The sequence below is a fragment of the Harpegnathos saltator genome, unplaced genomic scaffold (assembly GCF_003227715.2).
Source record: "Harpegnathos saltator strain DR-91 unplaced genomic scaffold, Hsal_v8.6 scaffold85, whole genome shotgun sequence".
In the NCBI taxonomy this organism is placed as follows: domain Eukaryota; kingdom Metazoa; phylum Arthropoda; class Insecta; order Hymenoptera; family Formicidae; genus Harpegnathos; species Harpegnathos saltator.
In genome coordinates this window covers 5,019-23,239 of record NW_020230704.1, presented here as the reverse complement: position 1 = coordinate 23,239, position 18,221 = coordinate 5,019, and the positions used below count along the sequence as shown (strand labels likewise).

The following is an 18,221-nucleotide window of genomic DNA, read 5'->3' as shown; positions in this document are numbered from 1 at the left end:
CCTTCCTTGATCGAAGATGAGAACGAATCGTCCACGCTCTTGAGCAGTGTAGAATGCGTGACGGAACGAATGCGCATACGGAATGTTTCGGTAATCGCGCGATTTCTTATGGCGAGAGGCCATAGGCGGAGGATACAAGGTATCGTCACCTTCCAAAATTCAACAGATCGATTTTGGCTGAACACAAAAATACATCAGATTTTAATGTGCGATCGAGAATCTTTTCAGGTCTTGCGATAATCTTTTATCATTATCGTCACGGATCTCCGACCCGTGTGGAGCATGCGTATATGATGTCAGAATTGCAGAATGCGTTGAGACAAAATTTACTCACGCGTTTGGTGAGAACACATTCGAGAGAAATTCTCCGGCTAATGTGAAACGTTGTATATTCGCGACATTAGTACAAGGATTATATTCTCATTCAAACTTGTCATTTTCCGGTAAACATTGGTATATAGAGAGAAAAAAAAATGCGCGGTGGTGCCGTCTGAAAATGTTTTATTAAGATTACATATGGCAAGCGAGGCTTCCAGTTTCCAATTCCTCAAATTGAAAATCCATCTCCTCAACATTTTTTCGATACATACATGCATACTGTCGGTACGATAAAAAGTGCATTCTCTAGGAATTTGCACTTGTCTTATTCTCTAATTCCCTACTAAAAATTTGTCTAGGTATATCACCTTTACCACCTTTGACAGAATCGGTCAAAAACTCCTTGTGCGGATCGTTCCTTTATGCATCTCTCTCTCTCTCTCTCTCTCTCTCTCTCTCTCTCTCTCTCTCTCTCTCTCTCTCTCTCTCTGTACTATACAACTATAGTACAGTGAAGAATATGCAAGCCATAATCATTTGTAATTATGAATGATCTGATAATGAATCTCTTACATTTTGCAGAATATGATACATAGTTTTCTTAACAATAAAATTATATATTCTCAACGCGTATCGCAAGGGTTTGTAAAGATAAAATTAATATACGATATCTGTGTACTAAAAACCTTCCATCAAACATATCAATCTCATAGTTGGCGTTTCTAAATGTTGTGCGTAGCAAAGGAACCATATTACACACCCTTAAATTGTACATCGCGCTTTTTTGACTATACAGAATGTTTGTGATACAAGTCGCAACTTACACGATAGTCTAGGTACATAACTCGAAATACGAATAGAGATGTACATTTTAAACGAATGTGAAAATTACGCGAGCTAAACTGCAAATGACAGATGGAATGCAATTCAGAATTGAATTGCACAAACGGAACCCTTTCACAGAAAACCGAGACTTTGTATAAATATGCTATAAATATAGTATAAAATAATTTAAAGAATGTATACTTGTAATTTACTTTTCACGCAGAGAGAATCGTCCTCTTCATTACAATGATATAACGGTTCACACATCCTGTACAGTCAAGGCCATCTACCGTTAAGATTGTCGCCGGACTTTCCGAATCTTCATAAGAATCCGGTAATAAAGAAAAATTATATTAGACAATAATACAAAAAATACAGTCACTTTAAATATTTGTGCTATATAAACATTGTTAAGTATTATTAAGTATTAACCAATGTTATATGTGCGGATCTTCTTGTGTCAGTGAGTAACTATGACTCATTGTAGAAGTTTCAAGTATCTGAGTTGTAAAACAGAAACAAAAAATTATGACCGAGAAACGCACATAGTATTAGTGTCACTTGACCTTGATATGTTTTACATATATAATTATTAGATATTTATCGCAAGCATAAGTAATATAATGTGTGTGCTCTGTAATACTGGTAAAAATATTTCTAATTGCAATGCCACTCGCAATAATACTAATGAGTTTAATAGTATAATGTAGATATTGACAACAGGTAGATAGGTAGGTAGAGAGAGAGAGAGAGGGGGGAGGAGAGAGAGAGAGAGAGAGAGAGAGAGAGAGAGAGAGAGAGAGAGAGAGAGAGAGAGAGAGAGAGAGAGAGAGAGAGAGAGAGAGAGAGAGAGAGAGAGAGCGAAAGATTCAGACAATAATGATAATAGAGCAGGATACGAGTGACTTGATGATAGAGACAATAATAATCGCAATAGTTGAAACAGCAGCGGTAGCAACATGATAACAATATTTTTAATAATAATATAATAATAATAATAAAGTCGAAAGATAAAGAAAAACATAACAGACGTGTGCATTCAACATAAATTTTTGTATACATATTACAAAAGAGTATTATACAAATCTGTTAGAATAATATACGGTTTATAAATTATTGCACACCTCTTTCAATAGACTCGGATATAGGAGTGCACGTAGTAACTTAATTAATAAATGCGCGTGTCGCTATTCATGCAACAATTGTTAGTTTCAATACACATGTCATGGAAAATCAAAGTATTGTTATATCGTACAGTAAAGCATTGATTAATCCGAGTGTAGATTAATCACAAAACCAAGTCAACAAAGAAAATCTCGAGTAACAACTATTTTCTACAGAAAATTACGTATCATAAGGATAACAATTTATGATAAAAAATAAAACATGAGAGATTCTCCTCCTGTATAAAATTTGTGTGTGTATGTAATTTATATATAGAAAATTATCGTACACACACATAATACATAGCAAACAAACAATGTCAAATTTCTTAAATAAATAAATTATTTGGTAATAAGAATATTTTCCCGTATTTAAATATAACACAGTTTTTCAGCTTCCACCAATGTATTTTATTTGGCAGTCGCGAGTTTTATACGGCAGGGTTTGAATAAATATTTTTTCCCAAACATAAACATATCTCACAGATCTCAACATGGAGTCGAATATAATGTGGATATGATGCAGTTAATAAACGAACATATAAGATGACAAATTGCAAGCCACGTATAAAACCCGTTGCATATCCTCGTATCGTATTATTATCATAGTTTGCAAGAAACGATATAATACGGTGCAATGTAACTAAATTTGCTTCCCATATTATTACGGCGTATCCATATGTTGTTCACATGTATCAAAAAATTTGAACAATTGCACTATATCTTTTCGCCTGCGTTGTGCAATTAACGCACAATTAATGATGATACGATAATGTATACGATGATGTGAGGATACATGACAAATTTGTACGCAGCTTTTTAATGATACTCTGCATGATTCAAAGCTAAATTAAACATATGTACAAGTTGTTCTACACTTTTGTAGCACTTTCTTTCATCTATAGGTTCTTTGACCAATTTATAATCGTTCTTCCGTCGTTTAATGTTAACTTGCGTCGGACATTCCTACAAGACTATTAAATACCTCGTTGATTTATTCTCAAATTAAAATTTTGCCGAAGAGACTCACTCAAAAAGTAACATTCAGCACGTTGTGGAACGTCGCACAAACAACTCAAAGAATGTTCAGGCGAGAGAAAGTACGTAATGTGTGTATATGTATGTATGCGTGTTATATATATTTATATATATGCGCGCACACACACGCACACACGGCACGCACGCACGCACGCACGCACGCACACACACACACACACACGCACGCACGCGCGCACGTACGCACGCACGCACGCACGCACGCACGCACGCACGCACGCACGCACGCACGCACGCACGCACGCACGCACGCACGCACGCACGCACGCACGCACGCACGCACACACACACACACACACACATATATACAGCATTGTGCATGAGATAGCAGTTGTGAGAGGCGATGTAAAGTTCAAGTTAGGTAACGCGTGTAAGGAAATAGTCGCTCTAATTGTTGGAAGAATATCATTTAATTTTTTGTTTTCTCTCATTTAGATGAATTACTCGCACAGAGATGTTTGTATGAAAACTCTTCTCTCACAATCACTTGGATCAATCGTCGTTCTACTTTATACATAAGAATGGTACTCACGTACGGCAAATTCAACAATAAATGTATGCCTTTTGTATAGAACTTTTGTATAGAACGAGACACCTAACTTTACCATTCCATAACATCGCATAGAAAATTGTGCCACAGACACTGTTACGTAAAAAAAAAAAGAAAGGGAAAAAAAAGAAAAAAAAAAAAGAAAAACTATGCTTCCAGATTTCAATGTTGGAAAATGGATCAAGCGATTATGGATATCAATGGCTTAATCTAAATTTAATCTTACTCTTATTATCAATTTGTTGCAAACATTTTCTGGAGATGGCGAGAATCATGCTGTGCATTTTTGTCTTATATCTAAGGAGGTCCTAAAATAGAAATTTGTAGAAGAGTAGAGAAAGATTAAAATAAAGTTCATCATTGTGCCATTTTGTATTGTATATAATCGTGAATTGGAAAGTATATTAGAAAAAATGTAATCGGAAATGACAGAATACAGAAAGAAACATTGTAATATATTCTTCCTTCAGCTACATAATTATTTAAAATTGATCTCTTAAAAATTATTTAAAATTGATCTCTTTATTGTCCATATATTATTTGCTTCTTTTCTTTCCCTTTTCTTTTATTGCTTATATATGTACAAGCACTACTTCTTTGCTTCGTATCACTTTGTGTAAAAGTAAAAATCGCGATTTTTACTGACGTTATATATTCAGATAAATATTTGTATGCACGCAATCAACTTTCGAGAAATGGCATCTGTCCTACATAAAACCCGCAAACTCGATTAAAAGAGTAAGAGGGAAAGGAAAGTTTAAGTATATATTAATTTTATCAGTAAAGCTATTAAAGTAACCATGAAACTTCATACGAAAATCTTACGGGGAAAGCCTGCTCCATCTCCTAATCTCCTTTTGCTAATGAGAAAATCCTTTATTTCTTATCAAATATAAAAATATCTAGACAATACGCGGCGTATGCGCGCGCGAGACTGAGGCTGCGTTCCGATATTCACTACCAGTGCTGAAAATCTATAGTATATGTGACACAAACTATATATTTGCAATACTGGCAGTGAATATCGGAACGCAGCCGAAGTCTCGTAGAACTTTGATCCGAAAATTACCAGAGAAAAGATATATACGAAAAACAATTTAAATCATCAGAGGAAGAAAAATCCTAGGTCATCTTCACAACTTCAACGACAAAGTCGAATACAAATTTTAGACTAGATTTACAATGTTTCGAATACAATATCGAAACAATATCGGGAGGAAGGAAGTAAGAAAAAAGAAAGAAAGAACGAAAGAAAAGAAAGGTGGTAAAGTTAAGTGTCGTATCCTGCGTAACAATAGCACGATTATGGCACGAAACTTATTCCTAAAGAGAAACGCTAAACACTAACGTCAGGTCGATTCATATATAAATACATGTTAGAGGGAGCGATTTTTTCCGTAGTGTATTTTCGAGACGACTAATTTCTCTCGGTGTGTGTTATCCTATAATCTCTTCCGTTCGATCGATTAGCAACCGATTTTTATGGAACATCTCCCTTTCGTATTAATCTCTATATCGTCCATTCGTACATCGCGCTTAGAAGTAAATACAAAAGACCTAAGAAAGGCATTCTTAGGTTTCCTATGATGCAAACTTAAGTTTGCAGTGTATGCGTAATTTCTCGATGTATAGTTACCAAACCCTGTATGAAGCCATCTAATCTGGCGTTTAACGTTTCCAAATTTTGCTTTTGGACCTTGTTCGCACTCATCGCAATTTCCAATTGTTCATGAACTACATTCAACATATCGCGCAGTTCCCCATTCTCCTTTTGCAGAGCCTAAAAAAAAAAAAATAAAAAAAAAAAGAAGAAAAAAGAGATTGCTGGTTAATCAAAGTCGAGTACTGTATTACCGGATAAAGGAAGAGGGACGAGGGTGGGGAGGGGGCGGGGGAACGGAACAAAACGAACAGCTTGTTCCGCGTACGTACCACAAAATCCTTATTTTTATTGGCCATTGTGAGAGCTTTGATTTCTTCATTTCGCGTTCTCAACTCACTTTCCAGTGCTTCGACTCTCAATCTTAGGGCTTCGCTGTTGCCTTCCGCAATTTTCCCAGCTTCCAAATCGGCATACTTGGCTTTTATCCTGGCGTTTTCCTCTTTGTACGACTGCAGCTGCCTCTTCCATTCGTCAACATTAGCTGTGGATTCTTGCAACGCGCTCGTTAATCTCGCATTGCTGGTTTTGAGAGCAGTTAGCTCGACCTACGATAAGACACGAATTACTCATTCCCCGATATTTGCAAGAACGTTCTTCTTATTATCAGAACAAACAAACACTTGGGATCGTACCTCCCATTTCTTTGCGTTAGCAGAGCTTTGAGCTAGAGCGAGTTTCAGCCTATCATTCTCATACTTGAGCTGCACCTCAGCGGACTGCCCACTTTGTGTAGCACTCAATTGCGCCGATTTCCCTTGATGCTGCGGACTATCTGTACTCTGCTGAGAAACACTCTGTGATCTTGAATGGACTGTGTTTTTCAATTCGTCGTCCATTTTATTTTGACAACTATCAGGTAAAGGACTGCTGCTTACCGAAGATACACTGTTCTGAGCGGAGATCATGTTGGCATTTGGATTCGGGTTGTTGGACGCTGACACGTTGGAATTAATCATCGAGGAGTTTGGCGGATCAATCAGATCTTGCTCCGACGATGGCATACCCGATCGAGATGTAATTGGGCTGACATTTGCGCTGGTGGCCGGCGTAACCGAAGAACTGTTTGACTGTAACTTGGCGCTAGCTAACTTGGTGGCTTCTTTTACTTCGTGAAACTTTTCGATGAACTGTCGAACGAGGAATATTTCTTTCAAAGTATGATGCATAAAGATTTGTGCTCTTTGTATCTTCATGGAAACAAGCACGACACAAACCTTGCCCAGCTCAGCCTCGGATGAGAAACCCAAGCCGTATACAGTGTTTGCTCTAACATCCGACCACTGGCCAAATTTTTGCGAGGTCTTTGTGAAGGTCATATTTGGGGTAATTGTGCTATTTATAACGGCCTAAGGAGCAAAGGATACACATGTATGTATACGAATGTACGTATGTATATATTATATATGGCGTGTGCACGCGCGCGCGCGCGCACGCACACGCACACGCGCACACGCACACGCGCACACGCACACACACACACACACGCACACACACGTGTTTAATTCCTCATGCTGTTGCCTATAATAATATGTCGACATTACTCATAGTCACCTTTGTTCCCTCAACTGAGATTATTCTATATAAACTTCTGGTGGAATCATAGAAGAATGAAACCGACACTGCTGCCGTTGACGCAGATACCCAAGAACGCTTGGTTTTTGGGTCAATGTGAAATACGTGCGCTTTGCACGTAAAAATCGGTTGCTCACTGTAATCAATTTAAATGGTAACAGAAGAGTGCTACACATAATCTGCTACATACGATACAAAGCATCTATTTTTATCTGACCTCATTAATGCAAGTAAAAAATGTTCAAAGATACAGTATAGAATTGTTGCATGAGACGACAAGGAGAAAGCGCAAAATAAAATGTCATGGAAATAGGAATATTTGCTCGCAATGTGACAACGACAAATAAAAGAGAATTTTGTACATCTTATCGAAACTTTGTTACACTGAGAGATGCATTTTTCTTCACACATTATTGCGCATACTCAAAAAGAAAGAAAAACAATAAAAAGAAAGGCATGTAGGGATTTTCAAGCAATTGAAATACAATAGAGATATTAATAACAGATTAGAATAACACGACAGCTTAACCAAATGTATACTACATTATTCATATCGACGCAAATAACAGTCGCATAGACACAAGTGTTTTTAAAAAAGGAAAAGAAAAACTCCATGTAGTAGAGAAATTTTCTTGCGAACTCGACGGTTCGACTATATCCTCCCTAATTGTAAAAGCAACAAAACAGACGTAACGTAACTGCGCCGATTTATTGAATCGAATCGAATGCAGAGAGTGAATGTCGTGTTTGAGTATATCAATTTTGTCAATACGCTATTATCATAGTTTGGTGATTATCCTACTGCAGATAGAGAGGGAGTGTGACTTTTCTAGGTCGTACTGCTCTTATATTCGCGCTGCAAATTAATAGAATGTGATGAGGAGAGAGCATGCACGAGAGAGAGAGAGAGAGAGAGAGGGGGGGGAGGGGATGAAAGGGTGAGAGAGGGGGAGGGAGGGGAGAGGGGGAGAGAGAGAGAGAGAGAGAGAGAGAGAGAGAGAGAGAGAGAGAGAGAGAGAGAGAGAGAGAGAGAGAGAGAGAGAGAGAGAGAGAGAGAGAGAGAGAGAGAGAGAGAGAGAGAAATACGCAGTAAAATGGAGCAAACACATACACACACACACGCGCACACACACATACACACACACACACAGGGACATCCCGAGTGATCTAGTTTGCGTTGCACGATGATAGCAGGCCGGTGATGGGCGCATTAAGAACAATTCGCGCTGTACGCTGTACTACGAGGAACGGAAATTAGTCGGTCGCGTGTACGTGCACGTACACACGACCGTAACACACCCTTAAAAGGTAATTCGAAGTACCTCGCCGGAGTCACTTACCCCATCGTTTCCTTGCCCGATGTCATATAAGTGGCTCCCTAGTTGAACGATCGCATAAATTGTGTCGCGAATGCGTTCAGCGCGGGCGCGCCGTGTCTATTTTCAGAGCTGGACAAGCGAGATTTTCCGAGAAACGGCCGGGAATCGTTCGACCGTGGGCTGAGATGCGCCGTGGGTTGACAGCCGCCATCAGCCAAGCTCTCTATAGCGAACAACGGCGACGATCACGCGACAACATGAATGTAGTCGCGGGTCTCCACAGTCTGCCTGGATTTAATCGATTTTCCGAGAAAGGTTCTGCCATTCGCCGTTAACCTCGCTGTAATTCACCGCTCCGCGATCCGTCAAATTCACTAAATTCACTAAACGCGACTGCAGAAAATCGCGCTCGGCGCGCGGTCGTTACTTTAAAAAGGGGCTAAATCTTTAAAGTTCAAACGCAATCAAGCGACGACGCGATAACGCCCTTTCGCATTCCCTAGTGACAAGGTTACTCATGGCCGTTGAAGTTACCACAAACCGAATGGCCAATCAAACGTATTTGTGTCTAGGACGCAACTGGTTCAGCTGGTTTGTCCGACATTACGTTTGTCATACTACGAGTTTTTGTCAGATGCGCGTCGATTCGCTATCGGATGAAAATTTCTATAACGTGCAGAAGAAAGGGGAAAATTCTCTATCCAATAGCCAATCACACCCGAGTACCCACACTGACTGCTCGTGTACTAACGGGGAATAAAATCGGCTGTTTACACTGTAATTTGACGGGAAAAGCGAAATCGCTTAAAGCCAGCGGCACACGGTGCTTGTTTTCGTGCTGGATTGCTTGCTGGATGAAAATACTGCGTTCTGATTGGTGCATTTCCGAAGATGGATGGAAATGCACCAATCAGAACGCAGTATTTTCATCCAGCAAGCAATCCAGCACGAAAACAAGCACCGTGTGCCGCTGGCTTTATCTCTAAAAAATTGCAAACAGAAAGGATAGGAGCAACGCACCGACTCGAGACTGCCGCCCATTTTCAAATGTTGTCGATTAAGTCACTGAAAGAGGTCAGTGCATGTCCGTGTTACGCCCATTTTCTGACAGTTCATGCTTATTTCTCGAGCTACTGCTTCATATTTCGGCCGCAATATTAGAGGGCCAAGAGGGCGTTAGTGCCGTCACACAGCGAGAATCCCTTGGTGCTGGTATGTTGATCTCGTAAACTAAACTGTCTCAATTAGTAGTAGTCTCGTCGATGAAAAACGTGCGTTGTTTCTCAAGAACGATCTTCACTTACCGTGCATTTCACCTTTCAAGCAATCTTTCAAGGGGGAGTACGTCAAAACGACATACTCTCTCGATTGTCGTTGAAACAATACTTGTGCCGAAGGAGACGAGTAAAGGACATGTCGATGCAATCTTTTCCAATGATAAATACGTCCTGATCGTGTGCGCACAGTTCATTTATTAACAGTCTTTGGTGTCAGACATAAATTATCCATACCGATGTAACAATATCAATCGCTTCTAAGCAGTGCAAGCAAAGCAGCTCGCGATTACGATGCTAAAGATCCATAAATTATCAAGAGTGATTAAAATTACCCCGCCGCTGAGACTTCCTATCGACGTCTGTTGAGGTTAAGATGCTAGGAGCTACAGGGGGATCGAGCGAACGTGCATGATCGTTCTTTTCGAAATTGTGAGCTCAGAGTGTTGCTCAAAGTAGAGCAGTGAGTAGCACCTCGTTTGAGAGCATTCGTTCGGAGCGCGGCGTAAGTTGAGAGAGCACAAGTTACTGCCCAATGCCCAATTAATGCCGTAAAGTGCCGTAAAGTTTTAATACGAAAGATGGGATAATGAGTATATTCGGAGGGACATACGGATCACTCTCTCCGTTATCGTCGTTATCGTATCGATCGAACATTTCTATGAGATATCGTCTCGGTAGTCTCCGCTGAGTATACTCTTGGCCAAGTATGACATATAACACCTTCAACCAATGTGAATAGTATGAAGCCACGCACATGTTGGCTACATGTCTCCCGCATACTGTTACTTAGCCTCCTTACTGGCCCGATTCATAGCCATTTAAGCAGCAGCAGCTCGAAACGGCACAATGACAAAGGCTATGCCACTGGATCTGTATGTAACACATCCGCATCCTGCGTTGGCTGCAGTGCGCAGCAGCTCCAGGTCAAATTCTCCACCAAGATAATCGAGAATGAGTACATAGTCGCGTTTAAGGGTTACTACAAGCCGCATACACGAAAGAATTACATAGGAGCCGCGCTAAATTCATCCGGCGTAAACAACTGGACAATTTTGCATCGTGACAATTTGGCGTCTCGTTTCCCTAGTGACTTTGACATTGTGCTACTGGAGGAAACAGTAAAATATCACGGGCTCAACGCTTTGGGTAACCATCCACTTGTAAGGAGAGTAACGCCGCAGAGACTCGTGCGTAGAAGCTTGAGGTTTATCAATGGTACAACAGATGACTCGGATGTTCCAGAATATAAGAACTTGAGGAGACGGGCCAATACTTACGTGAGTGTGCAAATTATGAGGATCCGGCGTGTTGCAAAGAGCAGGGGGGCTCGCGATAGTGGAGGGAAGCGCCGCGAGGTTAAACGATGGAAAATTTAATTTCAGAATATACAGAACGTGTTGGAGCAATTGACAAATCGCCATTCGTCTCGCAGACTGCTGAGAGCCATACCGAGGCAAATTACACATATTCTCCAGGCTGACGCATTATGGGCGAGAGGTATTACCGGCAAGGGCGTAAAAGTGGCGATATTCGACACCGGACTCGCTGTCAGTCATCCACACTTTAAGAAGATCAAAGAGAGATCAAATTGGACGAACGAAAAGACTCTGGAGGATGGCCTGGGCCACGGCACATTTGTCGCTGGTGTCGTCGCGTCAACATCCAGGGATTGTTTGGGTTTCGCTCCGGACGCGGAGCTGCACATCTTCCGTGTCTTCACAAACGCTCAGGTAACCCAGCTTGTGCTTTTCAACCAGTTTGCACAACCAATCCAATTTCACGGTGCACAAGCATCCGCGGTGCTTTTCCGTGCCTTTCCAATTTTTTTCTTCCCTCTTTTGTTCTATTTTTCTCAAACACAACAGGTGTCCTATACCTCGTGGTTTTTGGATGCATTCAATTATGCCATACTCAGTAAAGTCACGGTGTTGAATCTGAGTATCGGGGGTCCAGATTTTATGGATCATCCGTTCGTTGACAAAGTGTGGGAGCTCACAGCCAATGGTGTCATTATGGTGTCGGCGATTGGCAACGATGGGCCTTTATACGGGTAAACAATGACGTTGGGCCGTCCGTGCGATCTTTACGCATTTCGAGAAAATAAACTAATCTGATCATATTCGCGTTTTACCGCTTGCTTCGCGCAGCACTCTGAACAATCCTGCCGATCAAATGGACGTGATCGGTGTGGGAGGTATCAACTGGGACGACCAAATAGCGAGATTTTCATCGCGCGGCATGACAACGTGGGAATTACCATACGGATATGGAAGAGTCAAACCCGATCTGGTTACATACGGATCGGGGGTGAAAGGGTCCGCTTTGCAGAAAGGGTGCAGAACTCTGTCCGGCACTTCCGTAGCTAGTCCCGTTGTCGCCGGTGCGGTTGCGCTTCTGGCCAGCGGATTTGTACGAACGGACGAGTCGAAGGCTGTTAAGCAGAAGGTAAACGATACGAAAGAATCGTAAGAGTTACATCGCATCGCGTTTGCGTACATAACGTAACGGAATGTCTGCAAGGTAACGCCGGCGAGTATGAAGCAAGCGTTGCTGGGATCAGCCCGCCGTTTACCTGGAATCGGCATGTTTGAGCAAGGTGCGGGAAAGTTGGATCTTTTGCAGGCGTTTCAGTTCTTACAGTCGTATACTCCTATCGTCACGCTCAGTCCGAGGTAAGCTCTCTCTCTCTCTCTCTCTCTCTCTCTCTCTCTCTCTCTCTCTCTCTCTCTCTCTCTCTCTCTCTCTCTCTCTCTCTCTCTCTCTCTCTCTCTCTCTCTCTCTCCTCTCCTCTCTCTCTCTCTCTCTCTCTCTCTCTCTCTCTCTCTCTCTCTCTCTCTCTCTCTCTCTCTCTCTCTCTCTCTCTCTCTCTCTCTCTCTCTCTCTCTCTCTCCCCTCCCCCTCTCTTTCGTCCTCCCTTCCTCCCCCCTCTCTCTTTCCCTCCCCTTCTCTCTCCCCCCTCCCCCCTTTGTCTTCCTTTGGATATATATCAAAATATATATATAAATTAAATATCGAGATTGATCTTACACTTGGTCCGTTGTGCGCGTCTTCTGAGTCGCTGCACGAATCGATCTCGCTCGAACGATTCGTGGACAATATAGAGACGGAGCGTGAGCGGATCTCAGTTACCAAACGATAATACGTCGTTAAGGGATGAAATAATGTCGCTTTTCGTTAAAACGATCGCAGTTATATAGATCTGACCGAATGTCAATACATGTGGCCGTACTGTACGCAAGCTGTGTATCACACTGGCATGCCGACGATAATGAACGTGACTATAATAAACGGCCTGGGTGTGTCCGGACATGTGGTGAATCTTACCTGGCATCCGTACGCGGGTGACGGCAACGGCCAGCGCATCGATGTGGCGTTTACACACAGCGACGTTCTATGGCCATGGTCAGGCTGGTTAGCGGTCGCTGTGACGGTCCCGTCGACATCCCGCAACTGGCAAGGCATCGCGCACGGTTTATATGGCATTTATTTGATTTCTCTTGTAAAAAATGTGCTGTTGTTTATATCGTATATATAACGATTGGGTAGATCATATTTTCATACACACGCGCACGTACATACACACAGGTTATATCTCCCTCACGATCGAGTCACCGGCGTGCGACGGTGAAGTTAAGCCGCGACAGTCGACAATAAGACTCCCGTTGAAGGCGAAAGTCATACCTACACCTCCTAGACAGTGAGTAGTTAGTAATGACGACGTCGACGGTAATACGACACGCGAACGGCATTTTTATGCTTGCCTCTCACGCTAATCTCTCCAATTCTCTTCCCCGGGCCAACTCGCGCGTCTCTTATTTGTTTCACAGCAAACGTATCCTGTGGGATCAGTATCACAATTTGCGCTATCCACCCGGATATTTTCCCAGAGATGACTTGCGCGTAAAGAACGATCCTCTCGATTGGAACGGAGATCATATACACACAAATTTCAAGGACATGTATCAGCATCTACGCAACGCCGGGTATTATTTCGAAGTGCTCGGCCATCCGTTCATTTGTTTCAACGCGAAGAATTACGGAGCGCTACTCATCGTGGATACAGAGGAGGAATTCTTTCCCGCAGAGGTACGCACGTACGGTCGTTTCGCGACCTTGCTCGTCGATTCACCCGTCGAAAATACCTCGCACGATGCATCTTTCTCGCAATATCCCGCAATAAAGATAAAGATAAAGATAAAGTAAAGAAGGAATCGTCTCGAACCGTAGGTGGCGAAGCTGAAGCGGGATGTGGAAGACGACGGTCTGTCGGTGATCGTGTTTGCAGATTGGTACAATGTCACAGTCATGCGAAAGGTGAAGTTTTACGACGAGAATACTCGTCAATGGTGGATACCTGATACAGGAGGTGCCAATATTCCCGCTATAAACGATTTACTCTATCCCAATTGGGGCGTGGCATTCGGCGATGAAGTGCGAAACGGTCAGTTTACCCTCGGTCAACACGCACCGGTCACATTCGCGTCCGGCACTACACTCGCCAGGTAAGACAACTCGTGTCGCGCGTCGTGCGACGCGCGGACGAGCGAGCGACGTTTCGTAGCGGTCAGCGTGCGAGAATGTGTTAGTCGGAATGTGCACTTAGATTTCCCAAGGACGGAGTAATTTTATACGCCGAGCTGCAAGATCAAGGTCGAGAGTTTCTCCTGGAAAAGGAATCAGGAGCGCCTACACTCGTACCTATCCTCGGACTGTTGCAAGTGACCAACGAGAATGACGTCGAAGCGACGCACAGTAAAGGCGAAAGCAACGATCAGATTGTGCAAACGGACGTGAGACAGGAGGAGAAGAATCGTGCGAAAGAACAGACGAGCACCACGCCCGGTAGACTCGTCGTTTACGGAGACTCGAATTGCATCGATGACAGCCACTTGCAAAAATGTACGCATACTGAATACGACACGAAATATAACAGAAAGTAATTTTCAATATCGGCTCAATATCCAAATCGGGGTAAACATTACCCGGCAGTGCGCGGTATAACGTTTCGCTCGGATGAGGTCTACTCGACGTCTTTTCGTTCGAAAGAGAGAAAACTCGCGCATACATTGTTCGCGCACACACGCTAAATTGTACCGACTGTACATTGTTGTGCTTACATTTAGCTTGCTTCTGGATGCTCGACGCTATTCTGGAGTACACGACGACGGGTTACATGCCTACCGTTTTTACGGATGAAAACGAAACTAAACACAAGACTGTGAAAGCAGTCGATAACCTAGAGATTGGAGAATTGCCGCGTCGGATGGAGGGAAATCATTTGAGCCGTCACAGCAAGGTATTAATGGATGACGGGCCGGCGGGCAGTTTCAGATCTCTTCCATTGTGTCCTACAGCGGTCAACGCTGTACCATTACCGGTGAATGAGACTGTGCCGATGTAAGTGCCAATGTAAGGTCGTATCGCTGTGGTTATTGGGTAATATAATTTGTATTCGACAAATCTTTTTCGAGTTGGTTTATGATCTTTCGTTGGAAAAGTATAACGCTTGTATACGGTGTTCAAGTTGGGAAGGGAGAGAAATCGAGATGTAACAACGTATGTAACTCCTTGAAATTACAGGCACGCGTGCGCGCGCGCGCGTACACGCAAAGTTACATAGCAAAAGCTATGAACGAACGGTTGCTTTTCGCGCAAGATGCCAAAGCAGATCGTACGCTTGTTATTATTTCATCGTAGTATAGTTATCTCGAAATATGTGACGAATGTTAGATGTTTGGATTAATTCGAATATCGGCGTTTGTCTCTCTTTCAGAAATCTTTACCAATCTAACAAGGTACTTTCCGTGAGTAACACTATGAACATAGGAAGTCCAGTACTGCACGAAGAAACGGACGCCTTGTGGCTGAAGAGACGAGTCGGTGGTGCTAGTATACCTACACTGCAAAATATCGGCGTTGACAACATGGCTTATGATGTGGAGGCAATCGAGGAAGAGAATTCAGTGATCGTGAATCAATGGAGCTTTATATTGGGCATAATTATCGTAGTGATATTGGTCGTGTATTTGTGGAATCAGTGGGCTTATTTGGTCACGAAGAGACATTCACGCAGGAAACGCACCGTTGGCAGGATACGTAGGTTGATTCAAGCTATCGCCATGCGTAGAGTACCACAGATGTAGCGGAATGAGAAGAATCGAATAAGAACTTATTATTCATGTAAGAGAGGACTCTGCGCAATGAATGTGTAAAAACTCAACGGTTCGTACGGCTGGCTTTTATACGCATTATGCAAAAAACAAAGGAGAAGACTCACATGATAACTTTGTTCGATTACCCAATGAAATCGATGAGCAGCATATACATACACACACACACACACACACACACACACACACACACACACACACACATATAATGCATTATGTGATATATATATATATATAAATAAATAAATATGTGCCTTTTTAAGATGTGCAATGACAGTATGTTATATCTAACGTAAATTTACAGATAATATACATATATTTTGATAGACGTGTTGTTTATTATTCGTTTCCCCTTCTATCCCCTTAATATTCAGAGTTGAAGGGAATAACAAAATATATTAGACGATACATCAGATACAGGCATTCTTCATTTTCAATGATTCAGTGATTGAACTTTTGTCCAAGTCCAAGTTAATGTATTCAATGAGTCGATTTCTTTTTTGTTTCTGAGTAAATATCGAGAAACTAGATGAAAATGACGCAACTAGTTGTAACTTATCAAATTATATATGCTTCTATAGACATCAATTGTAAAATGGATTATACGTGACCCAATGTGCTCTATCTTGTTCCACGGCGGATTTGTGAGAGGTGAAAATGCTTTTGAAAACCTCGGATGCCTTAGGGTCTTTGGCAATACTGTAATCGCTTTTGGCTTTCTTGTAAGCAGGATCATCGGCTTTGCTTTGGTTGTTGGCGATCATGGGAGGTACTTTGTCTTCCTTCTTTATCTTCTTATTCGATAGCTGGTCGGTGCTCTTTTCTTCCGCCGACACATCATCGGCAGATTTTCTCTTTTTTGATTTCTCCCGAGTTACTTTTCTAAGTTTCGCACGTTCCTTCATGAGCTCGAGATCATCACCCTCTGCATTCAGTATAACTATATCCATATCTTTGTACGGCTCCTGGCATTTGTGACACGACTATGAAAGAAGTCGATGTCATATTATGCATATTACGATTCATGCTTGATTCTAAACGTGTGATTCTAAACTTGTGCGTGCAGTATTATTCTCTGGTTTCTAAATACGACAAACAAACATGCAACATACCCAACTTTTTATTTCCTTCAGGGCACGTTCGCTGACAACACAGCCACATGTCCATAAGAAGCAGAATTTGTACTTTCCGTTCATTTCCAAGCCAATAATCGGACAGATGTATGGACTTTTCGCTCCATCCGTATAACCATCACCTTTTTCCGCTTTATCACCATCAAACGCTAGATTCGGTGTCAGATTAAGATCTCTCACATCCTTGAGATTCTTGATATGTACAGCCGATTCAGGAAGCGTATCGCGATCCAAGAGACCTTCCAATACAGACTCTTTGCTATATAGACGTCCTAAGGTGCAACCTACAACCGGTGACTGCAACGGCAGCTGTCGTATCGTGCAATGTCTCCATTTGAAGGCCAGTTCAGCTTCTTTATCCTTCTGAAAATGTATGACGAATAAACTGAATATTTTCCGCCCTTTTCGATCGGAATGCAGATACAGTAGTATTCAGCTGTTGCTGAATGATGTTTGCAAGAAGTGTAAGAAAGTTTGGTACGAGTAGAAGGAAACAAAGAGAAGTGAAACGTTGGGAAACGAAACTCAGGAGTCGGAGGAAGAATGTGACTCGATGGTGATGACCGCGTAGAGTGACGAACAAGAAATTTTAAGCACGGATTAAGGATACAGCGATAAATGAAGAAAATGATATCGGGCATTGTTAGGTTAGGTTAAGTAACGAATGATAAGTCATACGTAGTATTACCTGCTCCGGTTTCTTCTTTCTCTTTACGAGTTCGTCTCTGCGAGGAATAGTGCCACCGTCGCATCCCATGATTGAACTAGATAATGCACGATATCACAATGTATAATATATCATACAAATATGAGATACATTATTGCCGAATGACATACTCGAATATGAAGAATCAGAGAGAAGGAGAGGTGTCATGCGCCGCTTTTAGCCGAGCCTAGAGTCCCTATAGCAAGAGTCTGGCCAATGTGGTCCAATTTTTGATTAGCTGGATACGAAATGGCGCCACCAATTAGTGATAGCAAAGTATGCGGGATATTTGAATAGCAGTAACAGGAAAAGGAAAATTAAAATACATTTTTGCAATTTTTTTATTATTAAATTTTGATATTACATAAAGTTAAAAAGATATTACATATGTAATAACATGATTATTAAATTTTATCTAATAACGGAATGCATAGCCATGGTTTTACTATTAAAAACAGGTTTTTCTAAT

At 41.8% G+C, this 18,221-nt stretch overlaps 3 protein-coding genes across 5 annotated transcripts; 1 reads left to right on the top strand and 2 right to left on the bottom strand.

Moving 5' to 3' along the window:
• Positions 1–4,392: 4,392 nt before the first annotated feature.
• On the bottom strand, positions 4,393–8,919 carry homer (protein). 3 transcript variants are annotated; one of them, XM_025307378.1, is made up of 7 exons: positions 8,488–8,918; positions 7,127–7,283; positions 6,790–6,921; positions 6,451–6,702; positions 6,208–6,357; positions 5,845–6,120; positions 4,394–5,692 (listed from the first exon to the last, which is right to left on the bottom strand). In XM_025307378.1, exons 1-7 carry the CDS (start codon positions 8,511–8,513, stop codon positions 5,507–5,509), a joined length of 1,179 nt encoding a protein of 392 aa, XP_025163163.1. In that variant the 5' UTR covers positions 8,514–8,918; the 3' UTR covers positions 4,394–5,506. The 3 variants fall into 3 exon arrangements, with proteins under 3 accessions (XP_011150921.1, XP_025163163.1, XP_011150923.1); XM_011152621.3 differs by having other exon boundaries at positions 4,879–5,692; positions 6,208–6,354; positions 8,488–8,916; XM_011152619.3 differs by having other exon boundaries at positions 4,393–5,692; positions 6,208–6,702; positions 8,488–8,919.
• A 765-nt stretch (positions 8,920–9,684) lies between these two features.
• S1P (membrane-bound transcription factor site-1 protease) lies at positions 9,685–16,113 on the top strand. The gene is made up of 12 exons (XM_011152623.3): positions 9,685–11,020; positions 11,126–11,473; positions 11,609–11,793; positions 11,891–12,188; positions 12,264–12,415; positions 12,933–13,213; positions 13,329–13,440; positions 13,571–13,829; positions 13,971–14,245; positions 14,347–14,642; positions 14,867–15,140; positions 15,517–16,113. Exons 1-12 carry the CDS (start codon positions 10,484–10,486, stop codon positions 15,884–15,886), a joined length of 3,387 nt encoding a protein of 1,128 aa, XP_011150925.1. The 5' UTR covers positions 9,685–10,483; the 3' UTR covers positions 15,887–16,113.
• Positions 16,114–16,219: 106 nt separating this feature from the next.
• LOC105190103 (protein RTF2 homolog) lies at positions 16,220–17,929 on the bottom strand. Its single transcript, XM_011152614.3, has 3 exons — positions 17,735–17,929; positions 17,026–17,409; positions 16,220–16,896 (listed from the first exon to the last, which is right to left on the bottom strand). The coding sequence occupies exons 1-3, from the start codon at positions 17,801–17,803 to the stop codon at positions 16,498–16,500; spliced, it is 852 nt and encodes a 283-aa protein (XP_011150916.1). The 5' UTR covers positions 17,804–17,929; the 3' UTR covers positions 16,220–16,497.
• Positions 17,930–18,221: the final 292 nt, after the last annotated feature.

Bases quoted from the DNA above. Each gene is read 5' to 3' on its own strand.
- homer (XM_011152619.3), bottom strand. From the start codon at position 8,513: ATGACATCGGGCAAGGAAACGATGGG. The intron at 6,922-7,126 runs GTGACTATGAGT...TTTGCTCCTTAG, and splicing joins TCTCAGTTGAGGGAACAAAG to GCCGTTATAAATAGCACAAT. The intron at 5,693-5,844 runs GTACGTACGCGG...TTTTTTTTTTAG, and splicing joins ATAAAAATAAGGATTTTGTG to GCTCTGCAAAAGGAGAATGG.
- S1P (XM_011152623.3), top strand. From the start codon at position 10,484: ATGAAGCCACGCACATGTTGGCTACATGTCTCCCGCATACTGTTACTT. The intron at 12,189-12,263 runs GTAAACGATACG...AATGTCTGCAAG, and splicing joins CGAAGGCTGTTAAGCAGAAG to GTAACGCCGGCGAGTATGAA. The intron at 15,141-15,516 runs GTAAGTGCCAAT...TCTCTCTTTCAG, and splicing joins GTGAATGAGACTGTGCCGAT to AAATCTTTACCAATCTAACA.
- LOC105190103 (XM_011152614.3), bottom strand. From the start codon at position 17,803: ATGGGATGCGACGGTGGCACTATTCCTCGCAGAGACGAACTCGTAAAG. The intron at 17,410-17,734 runs GTAATACTACGT...ATACATTTTCAG, and splicing joins GAAAGAAGAAACCGGAGCAG to AAGGATAAAGAAGCTGAACT. The intron at 16,897-17,025 runs GTATGTTGCATG...CTTCTTTCATAG, and splicing joins TGAAGGAAATAAAAAGTTGG to TCGTGTCACAAATGCCAGGA.